Source organism: Podarcis bocagei (genome assembly GCF_964188305.1).
Source record: "Podarcis bocagei genome assembly, chromosome: 3".
In the NCBI taxonomy this organism is placed as follows: domain Eukaryota; kingdom Metazoa; phylum Chordata; class Lepidosauria; order Squamata; family Lacertidae; genus Podarcis; species Podarcis bocagei.
This window is the reverse complement of record NC_138127.1, coordinates 54,962,003-54,980,922: the sequence shown is the minus strand read 5'-3', so window position 1 is coordinate 54,980,922 and position 18,920 is coordinate 54,962,003. Positions and strand designations below refer to the sequence as shown.

Here is an 18,920-nt window from a genome sequence, read left to right as displayed (position 1 = left end):
ACTGTATGAAGTGGAGAGTGATGTGGTATAAGGGTTAGAATATAGCTGCCCAGGAACACTTGGCACAGTTGGGAGGAGGTGTTTAGAAGCTTCTGCTTCCATTTTTGCTTAACCACAGGTTAATGATCTGAAAAAAGCAAACTACAAACCATGAATATCTATAAGTCATGACAGTAGCTTCAAAGGATAAGGTTACTTTAATTAAGACTAATCACAGTTTAGAGTTCAGACCTAACAGTAAACTGTGGTTAATCAAAAACAGAAGCAAGAGCTTCTAGTGTCCTACTCAATCAAGGCCATGCTGGAGGAGAGGGAAGCATACAAGCCCCAGACTTGCTAGGTTCATACATAGTACACTAAAGTATGGTTTAGTGTCACGTCTAAACATGGTCAGTGAATGCTTAAACTGTTCACAATATAGATCCTTTCCAGCCCCATAACTTATCATCTCCAACTATGAAGCTAGAAATCAGTTCACTACTCTACAGTGGAAATGGGGGAGGCTACAACTCAGTGGTGGAGCATTTGCTTTGCGTACAGAAAGGAGAGCCACTGCCAGTCAGTTTGAACAATACTGAGATATATGGACCAATTGTCTGATGTGGTATACTATAGCTTTGTATGTTCCTATGACAACAAGTGCAGTTTAGAGAGATTTCAGCAGAATAAGCAGAGTTTTTGGTGATTCAACAAGCGACTCAAGTCATGCAGGTTAGGGGAACAATTGCTCTCTCCAGAACTTGAGCCAATTTGAAGGGTCATGAATGGAAAGGGGGGGGGGAGTCCTGTTAAGCAAGTGTGTGCAGCTTCCATTGGTGGGACTCATTAGCTGAACCCACCCTTATTTATTTTTCAACAGCATTTTTATACTACCCATTAACAAAAGGTTCTGGGCAGAGTAGGAAAAAATACAACAATTCAGCATGAAAAAAGTTAAAACAGCATCAGACTAGAACCTGAATAAAACTAACTACAGGGAAAACAGCAGTACCCAATGTCTGAAAAGCACTAAAATATGTTTTTAAAACTTAAAAACTTAGAGAAATGCATCACTTTTTATACACCTATATCCCCCAAGTCTAATGAGATGCAAGCAAACAGATAACTAATAAATGCTGACGTACACATTAACATACAGCTCTAAAATACAGGCTCAGACATGCACATGAGATTACCCAATGTGAAGAGCAGCAGTTCTGGTGATCTCTGTAGAGAGAATGTTTCATTACTTTTTCGCTATACTTATGTAAAAATCCATAAAGCTAATGGAAGTGTAAACACTTCACAATACACCTTAGACATTTTCCAAGCCCCACAACTGAATCTATATCCTCCAATTATGAAGTCTGCATCAGTTCTCTACTCTGGAGTAGAAACGCCAAAAACTGAACTTAGACGATGCAGCTTATTTTACATGGGCTTTGAGGAAATACTCAAAGTGTACCCTCAAAGGTGAAAGGCTAGTGCTTTAATCTCTAAACTATCCAGACTTGGAAGAGCTTTTCAAAACTTTCATGTTTTCTAGAGCCCATTTCATGCATACAAATGTACCACACACTTCTTTTCAGAAGAAGTTGGTTCCTTCAAATGTAGAATGTGTAGTTCAAAGCAAGGGGAAGCCAGTCATTGATAACTTTTGCTGTAATTGGTCTTTCAATGAGTTTACAAATAACTGTGTTATCATAAGCCTTTCCACAAACCATTTTAGCCTAAGCAGGGGAATCCCAACATGGTTCTGCCCCCAAAACAAACACTTTTTTTTTTTAGTTCATTCAGAGTACTACAGCTAGCATTGAAATCTATGGAATGGAAGCCAACACATTACAATTGGTACAACAGTCAGAAAAACCATTAAGTAGTCTGCTGACCTTCAGCAATTTTCAGTTGATTTGGGGGGGGGGGTGGAGAGAGAGAGAGAATTTTGGAGTCACTGCTCTACTGGGTAGATTCAGACTTAAGTCATCCTTAAGAGTAGATCTGACGCAGGTGGCGCTGTGGGTTAAACCACAGAGCCTAGGGCTTGCCGACCAGATGGTCGGCGGTTCGAATCCCCGCGACTGGGTGAGCTCCCATTGCTTAGTCCCTGCTCCTGCCAACCTAGCAGTTCGAAAGCACGTCAAAGTGCAAGTAGATAAATAGGTACTGCTCCAGCAGGAAGGAAGACAGCTTCCGCAGACAGCTTCCAGGTCATGTGGCCAGCATGACTAAGCCACTTCTGGCAAACCAGAGCAGCGCACGCAAACGCTGTTTACCTTCCTGCCGGTGCGGTACCTATTTATCTCCTTGCACTTTGACGTGCTTTCGAACTGCTAGGTGGACAGGAGCAGGGACCGAACAACGGGAGCTCACCCTGTCACAGGGATTCAAACTGCTGACCTTCTGATTGGCAAGCCCTAGGCTCTGTGGTTTAGACCACAGCGCCACTCGCGTCTCATTACCTCCCACTTAAAATGACCTATGCAAGCAGAAGTTCTTATGATTACTTTACAGTGTCAGAAACTGAGATATGAAAGCTAAGCGCTAAATAGCACCTTAAACCTAGGTTATAGGCGCAACAAATGAATGTCTAGGCACATTTTTTTATAACAAGAATACAAAGCTGAAAATGAATGCAGCTAAAATATGTTCATTTTTCACATGGTCTAGTCCTTCCCCTGCCCCCCCCCAATATTTTTAAGAGGGTCTCTTCTCCAGTCTTCAGAGAGTAGCTGGAAGTGGGGAGGCAGAAAAAGGTCCTTCTTTCCTTCCACTCTGCAGTTTTAATCTGAATTCTTAGGCGCAGTACTGCACCCAGAGCTCAGAAACTGCTCAAGCTAATAAAATTCCCTGTCACAAAATGCACCTAGAACAATAGGAGTTTCAAGCACTGTTACTTTAATGTAATTTAAATCACTACCAATACAAATATATGTCCAAATATGGTAGCAATTAGTTCTGTCTCCCTCCCTGTAGCTTCTATAGTAGAGTATTGCTCAAAAGAATACAACCCATTTTCTCACTAAAATTGCAACTCAAAGTCTTCCCCCATGCATTCACTTATACCAGAAATAAAATAAGTTACTTTTTTCTTAAATTATTTTTATGCATTTTGCTTGTTTTTTAATCAGTTATCAACAGAATAGTATTTGTGCTCAGGAGGCTTAGTCTGCAGCAGTGATCTCAGACCAACTGTTACCAGTGGGTGTCAGCCTAGCAGTACAATAATAATATGGGGGAGGGGAAGTGCAAGTGGAAAGTTTTATTTAAATACAACCACCCCTAAATCCTCAGAAATACACTTTTCATCAAGGGGCAAATATGTTTAGTTTCTGTACTAGATATTTCATCACCAGAGGTATTTAATCCCACCCACAGAAAGAGAAAGGGAGTGAAGAGTATAAGATTGCCTCTTTAATTAAAAATTCAGAGACCCTGTAGACTACAACTTATAAACTTGTGCCAATTTATCCGGTACCACTGAAAAAATATATATATAGAGAGAGAGAGAGATTGTGCAAATTAACCTGATGATATTAGAGGTGGGGACGGTGGGAGAAAAATACCAGGAATGCATAGGAACTGTTGTGTAGCTTGGATTGGTTTGTTCTAAGATAGATATATAGATAGATAGAATAAAATAATATATTTTAAAAGATTTTGGAATGAAACTCACAGGTTTCTCATCAATAGGAAATAGTTTGTGAAAGCAAAAAATAGAAAAATGCCCATCAAAGTCTCTTGCCAAAGTGATAAAATCCTTTTTTTAAAAGTGTATGGTAAGAATAAACAAGCACAGAAGCATATACCCTAGTTTCACTTCTAGGATTAGATGTGTAATAGATGTTTTTATATTTCTGTCTGTGCCCTGTCTAGATTTTATTAGATGATATAAGAAGGAAGGTTCATATGCATTCACAACCTCTGCTTAAGCAGGTTACAAATATAAAGTTCTCCAACCCTGCACAGGAAACTATAGTGCATACTGACACTTTTTTCAGTGTATGTTTTTATGTAAGCTGCTTAGAGGTTTTTACTTTTAAGCAGTATACAAAGTCACTTAGGTTCATGGTACACAATTACTACAATTTTCTATCTCTTAACACAGGTCTTTGGCTCACATCCCTTCACCCCATTATTAATATGCTGACTTTTAATACTTTAAAAAGGCTAGAATAAAAAGAGTTTGAATCAAAGAAAGGTAACACTCAACTCAAAAGGAAATAAAAGTTCTACCCAGGGTGACTAGCAAGCCTTTACACTCGGATGGTTTGCCAAAGAAGCAGAAGAGACAAACACAGTTTATATAGTCAACTGGTTACAAGCAATGCACAACATTTCCTGGTGTTGTGTTGTGTGTGTGTGTGTGTGTTTTCTCTCTCAAGAAGAGAGAGAGATCCTCATGGACATTATCGGAAAACAGGCTGTATAAAAACCCTCACCCTGTAAAACTGGACCCAGCAGAAAGGAGCGAGCAACAATGAGACGAAAAGCAAAGTTTGCAGGCGTAGGCAGAGCTCTGCTTTAGAGGAAGACACAAAAATGCCCTGAGTCGGTTTTCCCGCCAGTCAAGGTTGATGAGGCTGCATTTGGCTCAGACTAGCAGCTATTAAACAAATGGAACCAAAGTGCCTAAGCAGTAACTGCCATCCTGCGCTCTGCTCCCACAGCTGCTCTGGAGCCTAGAAAAGAGCCAATGGCAGGGAGCCGCCCCATCCCCCTCGGCAGAGCAACCAGACCTGTTTTTGTCTGCTTCAGCAGTAGCGCTCCAATGCTCTTATAGCTTCCTCCCTCAGCCAGCCAGCCAGCCAGCCTCCCTCCCTCCCTCTCCTCCCCCCATCTTATTTTCCATCCTCTTTCAACCATCATCCACTCATTTTAATTACGCAGAACGAGTTGCAACTCATCCGCCTGGAAGTTATATTAAAAGGGGGAGGGAGAAGAGAAGAAGAAGAGAAAGAAAGACTCCGAGAGGGATGGGAATGGGGGGGGGGAGAGAAACAGATGAGGGTGGATTTGTGTGCTTAAAAGATGGCACGATAAACAACGCTCCTTGCCTCGCTGTAAATTTTAAAGCAACATTTTTATTTTAAGCATCCTCCTATGTCAGCAGAAACTTTTGAAAGAAATGCCTCTCTGCTCCCTTCCTCTCTCATCCCCTCTGTTTGGATGTGCCCTCCGTGAACAGCAGAATTCATCTTCAGATGTGGTTTGTTTTTTTTTTAATGTAAAGACAGACGATTTGTTGTTTTTTTTAAAAAAGGAGAGGGAAAGAAAAACAAACCACACTGCAACTCACTGATGCCTGTGAGGGAAGAACAAAGCTGGCGAGGTGTGGGAGTGAAGTAGTTGCCATCGCTTTTATATGTGCGTGACTCCCAGATTTATAGAGGGGTTAAACTTAAAAAGATCACCCTAACCCTAATGCAACAAACAACAATTAAAGGGAAAACTGAGTGAAGTGGAGGGAGGGGTTGCCTTTAAGAAAAGAGAAATGGCCTGCCATTTGCATTGGCCCCATCCTCTGAGGGGAGGATATTTGCCCTCAGCACGCAATCCTTCTCAGCATTTATATGGATTTACAAAGGCACATCTGTGCGTGTTGGAGGGCCAGCCTGACGTGTTTTCTGCTAGCAGCAGCTGCGGTTTCTGAGGAAACAAGGCTGATTTTCTAGTCAGGCTGGAGGATTTTTTTCCAAGAGCCTATGCGTGGGGGTGGGGGATAAGGCAGAGGAGGAGAGAGGCAGGGAGGAAAAGCACAGCAATAAAATCTCCAAAGCTCAGAAGGGGGAGAGGCGGGGCAGAAGAGACTGCTGGGAGTTTTCATGTGCTGGCTTTCTCAACGTAGCTTTTTAGTGTTGCAATCCCGATGTTTTATTTTTGGGGATTAAAGGTACAACGTTTGTAAATACGGGCTATCATTGTATGTGTTTTGCCCGCAGATTGGGGTTCTGACAATAAGAGGGGCCTCACGTCACATGTTCCCCAATATGTCACCCCCCCCGCCTTTTAAATAAAAAGTTAAAAGTCCTTAGTTCTCCCACTTTTTCTTTTTTTTCCTCCAGTGTGCCTCCTCATCTTTATCAGCAGCCCATAGGAGATATTTCCCTGACTTGGGTCTTCCACTTGAAAACATTTCATCTGTAATTCACAAGATAGGTCTGTTGCATGAAAACATTTGTATCCAGGGAAAAGTGCTTGAAGGTAGGAAAACATCTCTTTCTTCTTCACATTTCAAGAGTATTTTTCCCTTTCAAAATCAGATCTTAGCAACCAATAAAAACAGGTAAATTATCATGCTGATGAATGATTAACTGGCTGGCAGGCCAACACGGGAAGGGGGAAGGGAGAGGATGGGCAAGAAGCAGAGCAAAGGAGAGCAACAGAACACAGACACAGTTATAAACATTCAGAGGGAGAGGGAGAGAGGACGGGCCGTCTTAGGGAAGCTCTCATGCAAAAACAGCTATTGTATGACCCAGCTCTCATTACACTGTTCTGTTTATAGTTACAACTAGAAACAGGGAAGTGTTTACATTTAACTAAGTAATGGTTGTCCAAATATGGTGGTCGACACCTGAAATAAAAGTGTGGCAGGTGAAGACTCTACACCCAGGAGCAGAGCTTGTAGAAAATGTTTCGTTCATCCACGTATATAGTTAATACAAGTTCCTAGCCACCAAGCAGTATCATCAGATCAGGCCCCATTAAACAACACAATTTTCAGATTACATTTCCAGATGGGTGGAGTATAAATAATAAATTTATTATTATTATTATTAAAAAGAAAATAACATATTTGCAGAACAGATAACTCAAGAAAGAGAGCCAAACCATAGGCTTTGTCAGTCACACGCATGCAACGCATAGGCAAGACATGAAGCATGCCAGCCAGGGGGAGGGAATAAACATTTTCTCACTCTTCATGCACATACATAGACAAGGGCAACAAGATCCAGACTTCTATTCTGCTGCTGTCTCCCTTCACAGAGACAGAGTCTAACAGAGACATAACCACTCCTGTGTTATACTTTCTGTGTGCTGCAATGTTCACTTCTATGCAGTGGTGGAGGAAGCCGCTCAGGCACCTGGGGCACCACGTGCTGCCCATAGGGGTGGGGCATACCACAGGGCCTCCGGAGTCTGCCTGACTCCTCCCACTCAGCCGCCCTACAGCTGGGGGGCAGCGGGCGGACTGTTTGGGCAGCGCGGAGCCAGCGCATGCCCAAGCCACCACGTCTCTCCCAGGAGAGATGCATGGCTTGGGCATGCTGCAGGCCACGCGGTGAGTGCCACCCAGCATTTTGTCATCCCCCTCAGTGGTGATACCTGGCGCAGCCCACACCCATCACACACCCCTTCCTCCGCCCCTGCTGCTGTGGCTGTGCTGTCTGTTTGTCATCTGCCCTGGGTGGGCAAGAAAAAGAGGAGGTATGCTGGCTTTGACCCAGTCCCAGTAAGCTAGACTTTGAGTGAAATGATCCAGCAAACTAGGTTGACTCTTCCTTGGTCTTTCATTTTTTGTTTCCATCATGACATTATTGCTTGCCACCATCAGTGAAGTGATGGTTTTTATTTTTTATTATTAGAATTTACACCACATACTTCAGTTGAAGTGGCATAGATAAAGCAATAAAATACACAATAAAATTAAAAACACATATAAAAATGGTAAAAGCAGCAGGCCTATGAAAACAGCAAAAGGATAAAACAAAAGAATCTGGTAAAAACAGTTCAGCCAAAAATCCTGGGAAAATAAAGTATTTGCCTGGCATCAGTATGATTTCACAGAAGGTACTAAGCAAACCCCTCTGGATGAAATGTTCAAAAATCAGGACGCTGCAATTGAAAAGGTCATTTCCTTTCTATTGTTTTCTTTTAAATAAATGGAATTAGAATACCAGGAAAAAACACAGCTTTTGCCACTCTGGTATCCTCCCCTCCCAAAATCTAGATGGACCTGCCTCTCTCCGACCCTTATTTCAGCAGACAACCCTAACTGGCAGCATTTTTGTTGGGGGTGGCGGCAGAAAAAGCATTGTATGTGGAGTATGCTGTTCTATCCTTTGAAAGGACTATTCAAAATAATGTATGTATTCTGTATTATTTAAGCATGCAGAGTCTCACTGTTCACAGGAAACTAATTTGCAGGGATAGCATTTGAACAAAGACATACTGTACTATTGTCGTAACGCCTTGGGTAACAGTACTATTGAAGTATTACATCATGAAGTATTACATGAATTGGTCCCCCATAGGCCTTACACAGAGTGCTAAGTATAACATTGTGCTCCTTAATAGGCATCTTGTGTGATAACTATTATCATTCTGCTCAACATTTCACAATGCTACAGTGCTACATATTTGACAAACAACATATATGGCAGATTTCCTGTAAGATGAACAGGACAAAAGAGAGGGGGAAGATGTGTTTAAAGGAGGAGCAGCATGGACAATGGAGGGGGGGGGGAGTTAATTTTGTAACTTTTGTGTCAACATATGTGAAGAGGGAGATTTCAGCCCTGCCTCCTAGGTTTCATACATCACTGTTGCCATTGGCCCAGCATCTTCACTTACCTTAACTGAGCTTCAATATCATTTCGTTTAAAAACAAAGTCAATAGCTTCCTCCCAATGAGTTTGGAAGCAAAATGAGGCCACCACCGCTCAAGAGGAAAATTTCTGTATAACCAGGAGAATACTGGTATACAAAAGCAGTTATCCTTCAACATTGACCCTCCATCTTGCAAGAGTGGAGGACAGTGCATGGATGCTGCATTAACACTACTACGAAATCTGGCTACCATGAGTGCCAAGTGCACGTGCAAGCTCACATTTACTTTGCTATGGGCTCCAAGCAAAGCATCTACTTAGTTGCTACCATGATTTCTGCCCCCTTCTGACACAAGGTGGGTGACTTGACAAGGAAGTACAGTGGTACCTCGCAAGACGAATGCCTCGCAAGACAAAAAACTCGCTAGACGAAAGGTTTTTCCGTTTTCGAGTTGCCTCGCAATACGAATTTCCCTATGGGCTTGCTTCGCAAGACGAAAACGTCTCGCGACTTTGTTTCCTTTTTCTTAAAACCGTTAAAACAAAGGGTGCTTAGCTTGAACAGCTGCAGTTGCGACTTGACTTCGAGGAGCAACTGTTAGCAAGTGGTTTTGTAGCCTTTTCTCAGACTTTGCTCACTTTTGAAGCTTTTCCAAAACTTTTCCAGAACTTCTCTTGCATCCATTTGGTAAGTTAAACTTTTAAAACTTTTCTTTTGGGGGGTTTGGATTTTGGGTTGGGGTGTTTGGGATTCAAGGACTTGGTGTTGTGGGGGGGGGGTTGCGATAATCTGGGAGCTTGTGGGGCTTTTTTGGGAATTTTTATGATTTTCTGTGACCATTGGGCCAGGTTGTTTTTTTTAAATTTTTTTTCCTGAGTTTGAATTTCTGAGTGCTGGCTGGCTGGGGGAACAGTTGGAGAGGTTTCTGCAGGAATCTGGGAGCTTGTGGGGCTTTTTTGGGAATTTTAATGATTTTCTGTGACCATTGGGCCAGGTTGTTTTTTTTCAAAAAATTTTTCCTGAGTTTGAATTTCTGAGTGCTGGCTGGCTGGGGGAACAGTTGGAGAGGTTTCTGCAGGAATCTGGGAGCTTGTGGGGCTTTTTGGGGAATTTTAATGATTTTCTGTGACCATTGGGCCAGGTGGATTTTTTCCAAAAATTTTTTCCTGAGTTTGAATTTCTGAGTGCTGGCTGGCTGGGGGAACAGTTGGAGAGGTTTCTACAGTTGGACCATTGAGCCATGTTGTTATTTTTTGAAATTTTTTTTTGTCTGGGTGGGGGAACAGTTGGGGAGGGGTTTGCAGCAGTTGGGGAGGGGCTGGGGGAGCAGTTGGGGAGGGGTTTGCAATGGTGGGTGGGTGGGTGTCTGTGGGAACAGTTGAGGTTTTTGAAGGCATTGGTGATTTTTGAAGCTTTTCCAAAACTTATTTTGCAGCCATTTGAGGTTTCTGAAGACTTCGGTGATTGATTGTTGAAGCTTTTCCAGAACTTCTCTTGCATCCATTTGGTAAGTTAAACTTTTAAAACTTTTTTGGGGGGTTTTGGATTTTGGGTTGGGGTTTTTAGGATTCAAGGACTTGGTTCTGGGTTTTAATTTCTGTGTGGTGGGTGGCTGGGTGCTTTTGAATTTTTTGGATTTGAAGCACATCACTGATTTTTTTTTTCTTTTTCTGAGTTTACGAAGGTAAGAGCTGTGCTGCCATGGGACCCAAGAAGACTGCTGCTGCGGTGGCCGGCGAGAGGAAGAAGGAGAAGGTGACGCTGGAAATGAAGAAGGAGATCATCCGGAAGCACGACGGCGGAATGCGTGTGACGGACATCGCCAGGGAGTACGGGAGGAATCCATCAACCATCGGGACCATCCTGAAGATGAGGGAGAAGATCCTGGCGACTGATGCAGCCAAGGGAGTCACCAGGATCGTGAAGAACCGCCCAGCTGTTCTGGAGGAGGTCGAGAAGTTGCTGCTCATCTGGATAGAAGAGAAGCAGCGTGCAGGGGACACAGTGTCTGAGGCCGTCATTTATGAGAAGGCCAAGGCCTTGCACGCTGACCTCATCCGGGAACAGCCAGGAACCTCAGGCGAGCCAGAAGTCTTCAAGGCAAGCAGAGGTTGGTTTGAACGGTTCAAGACAAGATCTGGCATCCACAGCGTGGTCAGGCATGGAGAGGCTGCCAGTTCTGATGTTCCTGCGGCTGAAGACTTTGCAGCGGAGTTCCTGGAGGTTGTGAAGACGGAGGGCTACGTTCCACAGCAGGTCTTCAACTGCGACGAGACCGGGCTGTTTTGGAAGAGGATGCCCAAAAGGACTTTCATCACACAGGAGGAGGCCAAGTTGCCTGGCCACAAGCCCATGAAGGACCGTCTGACCCTGCTCTTCTGTGCCAACGCAAGCGGCGACCTGAAGATCAAGCCCCTGCTGGTGTACCACTCGGAGAACCCACGGGCCTTCAAGAGACACAAGATCGACAAGGAGTGTCATGTGGCGATCCAACAGCAAGGCTTGGGTCACACGTGTGCTGTTTGTGGACTGGGTCAATCTTGCTTTTGGCCCTGCTGTCAAGCAGTACCTGCTGGACAACGACCTGCCGCTGAAGGCTTTGCTTCTGATGGACAATGCTCCTGCCCATCCTAAAGGCCTTGAGGTGGACTTGTTGGAGGAGTTCAGCTTCATCAACATCATGTTCCTGCCGCCTAACACCACGCCACTGCTCCAGCCGATGGATCAGCAGGTCATCGCCAATTTCAAAAAACTCTACACCAAGGAGCTTTTCAGGCGATGCTTCGAGGTGACTGACTGCACCACCATCACCCTGCGGGAATTCTGGAAGGACCACTTCGACATCGTCACGAGCTGACCACCGTGGAGCTGGTCGAACTGCAGGCAGAGGCTGCGCAGGAGCAGGCCTCACTGGGAGAGGAGGAAGCAACTGAGGAATGGCTGTCCTCCGAAAAACTGAGGGACATTTGCCTGAAGTGGAAGGAGGTGCAGACTTTTGCAGAGCAGCACCACCCTGAGAAGCACGTGGCACATGACGTTGGGAACATTTTTGATACGAGGGTCATGTCGCCTTTCAGGGAGGTGCTGAAAAGGCGGATGAAGCAGCAGACTATGGACAGGTTCTTGAGCAAGAAGCAAAGAGTGGAAGAGGAGCCTTCTTCGAGTGGTCCCCCAGAGTCTTAGAAAATGTACTGTATACTTTGTTGATTTTTAAATGTTTTTCTGTCATGTTTATAAAGTTAATTTATTTTCCGTTCAATTTTTGAACTGCTCTTTACAGTATGTGTGACTTTAAAGAGCAGTTAATAAACTGTTGTTGTACCAAATTTGGCTTTGTTTGGACTTTTTTTGACCATAGGAACGCATTAATTGATTTTCAATGCATTCCTATGGGATTTCGTGATTCGCAAGACGAAAAATTCGCTAGACGACAAAACTTGCGGAACGAATTAATTTCGTCTTGCGGGGTACCACTGTAGAGTTGTTACATGGACTAGTTGTGTGGATAAGTGAAAGCCCCAAATCATAGCTAATAGGCAGGCAGACAACTGTACAGTGGTACCTCTGGATGCGAACGGGATCCGTTCCGGAGCTCCATTCACATCCAGAAGCGAACAGAACCTGCATCTGCACGCAATTCGCCGCTTCTGCGCATGCACATGACGTCATTTTGACCGTCTGCGCGAGGAGTGAAACCCAGAAGTAACACACTCCGTTATTTCCAGGTCGCCGCAGTGCGCAACCCGAAAATACTTATTCCGAAGCTACTTCAACCCGACGTATGACTATACTCTTCGTCAAGAGGGGGCAGATTTTCCCTCACACATGTTTACCATCTCTGTGGCTGCTTGAGCCCAGTTGTCAACAAGTGAGATTTACACTTTCTTATTCTGGCTTGTGGTAAGGCATGGAAATCTCCCTCTGTGGGTGCCTGTGAAACTGGCCTAGCAGCCTTACAAAACTGTCACACATGGACACCCATGAAAGACATCTCCCTGCTCTCCTGACTTGAAGGCAAGACAGATAAATTTTAGTCACTGGTGCCCGCCTGAGCCTTAAGATGCAATGTGACATTTTGTTTCACGTTTCACTTGCTTATATTGCTGAGTATTCTCAGTATGTAAATTGGCTACTGCATGTAAACAGCATATTGGGCTCTGGTTAAGTATGGTTAGACTCTGGTCAATGTCAATGATTACAGTGGCTACCAGGAGTGGAACAAAAGCACTAATAAATTATTGCACTTAAACCTATATCACAATAGTCAAAACACAAAAAACACCCTTAATTTTTTTTGGGGGGTGCTAACCTATGGCCTCCATACATTGCTGGATTGCAAATCTTATCAACCCTGACCATTGAGCATGCTATGCTAGCTGGGGCTGGTGAGAGTTGGAGCACACACCATCTGGAGAGCCACAGATTCCCCACCCTACCCTGTTTGGCGAAGCACAGATATGGTTAACTACTGAAACTATAAAAATGTATTCTGAGGGATAGTTCATTATCTAGACATATGATTGCAACTTTATTAATAAACTTGGCTGAGAGAGTACTGCAGTTTCCAGCGTGTTACACGTGGTTTCCGACCGGGAAACACTCTTCCAGCAAATGCTATCCAGTCTCCTCTTTTCAGAGCAATTCTGAGCTCAAGCACCAGGCAAAAGGAACCAGCACATGATATGCATGCTATTGGTGGTGTATAGGAATCTGAGAGGAGGCAAAGTAGGCCCAAAAGTGGAACAGGGACATTGCTGGTGATGGGGAGACAAAGGACTATGATCCCCATTTTCTTATTAGATGCTCCCACTAAAGTACAGAATACTACTACACAGAAATCTTCATAAGACTTCTCTTGTTCAAGTTTCATTTGACACAATTTAATATTTAAATACCAAGCAAATAAATCACTAGGAGCATATAAAAAGGACTGGGTCTAGAGACAGCCACCTAGGCAAACACTTTATGTGATTAGCAGAGCACTGCCTAGCATTCTTGTTCCCTCATCACTGAATAAAACTGTCATTAGCAGAGTGCCCAAACTAATATCATCACTTGCTAATGCACAGCTTAAATTGGGGACAAATCTAGTTAATGGAGTAATCTAAATGGGATCCATGCTGGAAAGGTATGGTTTGACAAACATGTTGGCTTCACCCTTGGAGGAACTGAATTCTAATAAAATGCATATGAACACTTTCTGTAAAAGAAAAAAAATGCTACAAGGGAAGCAGATCAATTTAAAGGTTAGTGGATATCCTCTACATGCAACAAATGTTTCTGTTCAGTGTTGCTATGCACATGTTGTCTGTGTTTCAGGGGGCTTAAAATCAAAAAGCAGCATCAAAGACATAAGACCCTGCTCTAACGTGGGTCTTCCTTAATGGGTAAAATTTATTTTGTTACATTTTTGAGCATGTAAAAGTGTACTCAGTCAGTTTAACCCAACCCATTTGAAGACTACTTTCAGAACAACCCTCAAACAGGGACCTAACAGTGAAATACACTGCAGAATTGTTGTATGCTACACTTGCAACCAACAATTTTGGGATAAAAGCAACAGATAATACTGTAAGCTTGTTGTACCCCCTCAGTTTCAGTCAACTTGCAACTTGCAGCAGGGGGTAAAATAATGCTGGAAACCCCTGCATGATGGTAGTAAACCACTCAGAGCCTAACCTGCACCCTTCAGTGTGAAGGCTACTACAGAGCCACATTACATGTCTCTTCCAGCAATGGCCCTTCCAACATGCAATTTGGAAACAATTAAATTCCATTTGCATTAGTAGGGCTATTAAAAAGAAGTTTCACACTAAATAGCTGAAATTGAAAGAGCAGGGCCTCTTCTGTATGCTACTACCTTCTGGGATTTTTTGAGATGGGTTGGGGATAGACACACTACATTCAAATCATGTCTGAATTTAACTTTCATCTACTAGCCTGTTGAGCTACCCCCACTTTCACATTCAGTGGCAGTGGAAATCACCAAGCTATGGGTAATGCTTCACCCGCATAGGGATCCCCATATCTTAGCATATTTGTACTTCTGCAAACTCAGGGATCCCAAGTCAGCTGATACCTCTTGTACATGAGCTGCTTGGGCCACATAATTTCAAGTGCTGGGCCCTGAAGATCAGAAACAGAATATAATATTGATGTTAGTTTGTGCTTGGACACATACCTCAACTTAATAACTTGATCTTGCCTATGCATGCAGCTGCTTTGCTTGTGCCACTAAGAAAGCCACAGTCAAAAAAGAAAGCTTCTAATTAAGTAGATTTTCCTGTTTCAGTTGATTTAATATCCTAGCTTGTGGGAACTGGAAACTATGGTTAATTAGAGATTTCCTGGTTTGCTTATTCATTGTTGTCCCCTGTGTTACAGAGCCCGGACTGGCCTAATACAGTAGTTGGACATTTAGTATCACCACTTCCTTGCTGTGGTACATCAGCAGAGATTCAGCTGGCATTGTCACTTCTGACTTTCAGGTGTCTCTTGAAAACTTTTTAATGCCAACAGGCCTGTGCATTTGCCAGTTATTAATTATTTTTCTGTACCCCTTTTAATAGTTCCCTGTGTTTTTATATTGCTGTTCTGATATTTTATGCAAGCGGGCTATCTAAACACTTTTATAAAATAAATAATTACCACTGCAAAGTGAAAAACAATGGGGTTGTATGCAACAGGTAAAGGGCTCTTACCTATTTCAACGTATTTAGCAGCTTTATGGTTCAAAAATGGTCATAAATAACACACTGTGCTTATCAAAGGGTTCAACCTGTCTGTTTCTGCAAACCAGCCAGTAACTTATTTCTGGCTTATAATTTCCAGGATTCCTTGGGACTGATGTTAACTTTTCCTAACATAATAGTATTTTTTTGTATTGTTTTAGAACATGTGGGCATCAGTGGTGCTACATCTTGCCAGTGTATTACTGGTGATGTACTTGCTCCAAGTCCTCTTTCTACAATACCTTGGTATATTTGGATCAGACAGCTAGCTTCTCTCCAACGTCTCTATAATTCACAAGTGCCTTCCTACAAGTTGAAAGCTTCTTTCTTTAATATATTTATAAAATATCTGTAAAACATTTTCTTGAGTGCCGCATTCCATGAACTTTTCCAAAGGGGGAAAGTTGAAGAAAAAGAGGCAGGTGCCGGCAGAGTAAAGGTACAGTGGAAAAATCCTGATGCCATCATTGTTTCCTAATATGAGCCTTATTCTGTTCTTCTATGTTGGAAGAAAGGCTGCTACTATGAGGAAAACTTTGTGCCATTTGTTTGACCGTTTGATATAAAGGTGCCCCATTTTGAAACTTTATTAGTAAACATTCATTGGAAGTCTTTTTAAACATTTTGAAATACCTTTCTTGCTTGCCCTCCCTACCATTTAAAGGGAGAGACTTCTACAAGCTTTTCAAGTAATCAGGGTATCTTGGATTATGCCAACGATCATGTTTATGGGGAGCTAGGAAGCACCCTCACTTGGGGACATGCTATGAGCCCCATTTTGAACATGAAATGTACAAATGTCTTCCCTTCAGACTACTATTGCTATAGCAGATTTTTAAATTTAAGTTTAAAAATATCCAATTTGGTAAATGTATACTAAGTTTCAGGGCTCTGTGTCTCTGGGACACATTATATATTATCACATATACACAGATAGCAACATGCCCTCATGCTTTTGAATCTGTAGAATTAAATGTGGAGATGAGACCTAAAGACTGTTTGACTCAAAGTATCTTTATTGAAAATTCCATGGAATCAATGGCAAAACTTCAGCTGTTGCTTGTGAAAGATTTATTCAGCATTTCTTTCCCACAGTCTTTCATTCCAAATATTTTGAGCTTTCTAATACATCCATTAAAAGATTGAAAATGAACACTTGGGATAACATATCCACTTGCCTTGCAGCAAGAAGAAAATCAATTTTACCCCCATCAATGGCCAGAGGACCACAACTAGGAACCAGTCCCTTCCAGAAAGAGCTTCTGCAATGGTTGGTCAGTTGCTCTGTGGCTGCAAAGGCCAAGGGAAGGACATCCTGGCCCACTGCCAGCTCCATAATTACAGTAAATGTATAGGAAAGCAAAGTAATCAAACATATGGAGCACTACTATATGGTTAGTCTATTGAAAATGTTCAAAACTAATGTTACAATGCTTTCAGAGACACTCAATAAGGTAATCAACTTGGTTTTAAGCATGTGCTTACATATTCCTGCAAACACACAACTTTCACCCCAAAACTTGTAGGAGTACCAACACATACACAACTCCTAAAATTGCAGGTTCCTTCTGTTTTATGCAAAGAGGAAGAAAATCATTAAAATTTACAAAAAGTGATGCAGTTCATTGGCTTCATGTGGGAGAAATGATGTGGTTAAACATACACAAACAAACAAACAAACAAACAAACAAACAAACAAACATGCTCTGGGTTATGATTTACTTTGTTTCAAACTAGAGCTACAAGATGTCTAGAGAATTATTTGAAACATACATAAATCTCCTCCTAAGGTAATATATCACCAACACATTGAGTGACTGCCAACATGTTATGCCCTTCAGGAAAAAAAATGTTATTTGGAAAACTAAAGTTTTTTTTAATACAAAAAATGAATTAATTTCTTAGAACAGTAATCCAAAATCTTTTTCAAAAAAACTATGCCAGATGTTTTAGTAACAGTTTATGAATTGATATCATTATCATTCCCTTATAACCCATGCCCCCCTCTCCAAACCCTCTTTTTTCACTTACTATAAAACAGTTACTTTATCATGAGAGAATGCTACAAGCATATGATATAGCAACCAAATGGAAAACAGAAGGATCTTCCATATCCATGCTGCTGCTGTGAGAAACGTTTGATTTCCTTGGTAAACTGAGAGTGCCAGCCAATTAGTTATTTGCTAGATATTACTGAGTATTGTTACTGCTTGCCCATTTGCTACCAGGTCACATTCAAAGTGCTACTATTATATTAGTACTATTATATTATTCATAAAGTATGTAAATACGCCTTTGTATATTTCTAAATACCTGTTTTTTCCAATAATTTTAATGTTTTGATTTAATGTAAACCATGTAGAGGTTTATTTTCAATCAAGCAGTATATAAATGTTGTTGAATAAAAAGAAAATAAAAAACCAGTTATCCTTGAGACTATCCAAAGACTATGTTTACATCCACATTTTAATCCAGCTCTAGATGGGTATTGTTAGGTGCTCCAGAATGTGCATAGGGATGTGCATCTAACTGACAGCTGTGTGGTATGGACAAATAAAAATCTTATACACCTGATTTACAATGCAGTTGTTTTTATCTAGGAAGCAAAACACATACGGATCTCCTTATCCGGAGTATGTATGATCTATAACAGGGTATGCTGCAAGTATGTTGCAGTGGTTTAAGCAGACTCTTTTGAGCTCACATCATCTGTTTGGTAAGTAGCTAGAAAAGTTCATACTGAGGACAGAGAGAAAGTGTGAATAAGTTGTACAGTCATATCTCATGTTATGTTTGCTTCATGTTACGTTTTTTCAGGTTGCATCCCACGGTGACCCGGAAGTACCGGAAAGGGCTTTTCATGTTGCGAATGGGCCTCCGGAACAGATCCCGTTTGCAACCAGAGGTGCCACTGTAAAAGGTACAACTGCCCTCCACTTCTTATGTCTCTGAATCCTGGGAGCGCTGCACCATTTGCTAGAAAATTAGTTCTATTCCACATGACAATTTAGGTATTTACACTGGAAAACGCTCAAGAACATGCACACAAAAACAAAATATATCTACACATTTGGAGGCCCATATATGAATATGCAAAAAAGCACATTGTTTGATGTGGCTGCAATCCTTGTTAGCACATCTGGACTATAGTTACATGTACTAAATCATTCTGCTGACAAGTGACAATTTATAAGGTTATCATGTATTGTGACACTGTTGTGGACCTCTCTACCAAGGAGTAAAAACCTTCATTGGTTAGATGTGTTCATCTTCATTTTGAAGAAAGAACAGAAGAGTACCTGGACCAGAGATCTGAGAATGTAATGTTTTATATCACAGTTAATGAGAACTATTACTCATTATATTTAATATTAAGACTTTGTTCTGTGAAAACTAGATGAAGCACTCTTGTTTGCAACAATAATGCATGAAGCATAACAGGAAAGAATACAATGTTACAATTGGTTTAACAAGTCAAATAGTGTTATCATATATATTTTTAAGGTTTAAGACATTTTTACAGATTATCTAATGGACTGATCTTTTGAGCTTCTGTACAGACAAGTAAGCATTAGGATTGGCCACAGAGCACCATAAATTGTTGTTCTATAACTATACTGAGAGCCAGGCACCTAGTGCCCAAGTGATAGCTGCCAACCT

General features: G+C 41.9%; 2 protein-coding genes and 1 long non-coding RNA gene across 17 annotated transcripts in view; 2 read left to right on the top strand and 1 right to left on the bottom strand.

The window, feature by feature from the left end:
- Positions 1-18,920, bottom strand: part of ARID1B (AT-rich interaction domain 1B) — a 358,734-nt gene that overhangs the window by 188,320 nt on the left and 151,494 nt on the right. The gene's annotated exons all lie outside the window — the stretch shown is intronic.
- LOC308583470 lies at positions 4,423-17,834 on the top strand. Of its 2 annotated transcripts, none has more exons than XR_014006233.1 (3): positions 4,423-5,308; positions 6,042-6,180; positions 16,446-17,834. It is a non-coding gene; the product is annotated as an uncharacterized lncRNA (long non-coding RNA). The 2 variants fall into 2 exon arrangements; XR_014006234.1 differs by having other exon boundaries at positions 4,423-5,343.
- Positions 9,202-11,373, top strand: LOC308583465 (tigger transposable element-derived protein 1-like). Its single transcript, XM_081187465.1, has 2 exons — positions 9,202-9,216; positions 9,965-11,373. The coding sequence occupies exon 2, from the start codon at positions 10,231-10,233 to the stop codon at positions 11,161-11,163; it is 933 nt and encodes a 310-aa protein (XP_081043591.1). The 5' UTR covers positions 9,202-9,216; positions 9,965-10,230; the 3' UTR covers positions 11,164-11,373.

Excerpts from the sequence above, each read along its gene's own strand:
- LOC308583465 (XM_081187465.1), top strand. The coding sequence starts at position 10,231 with ATGGGACCCAAGAAGACTGCTGCTGCGGTGGCCGGCGAGAGGAAGAAG.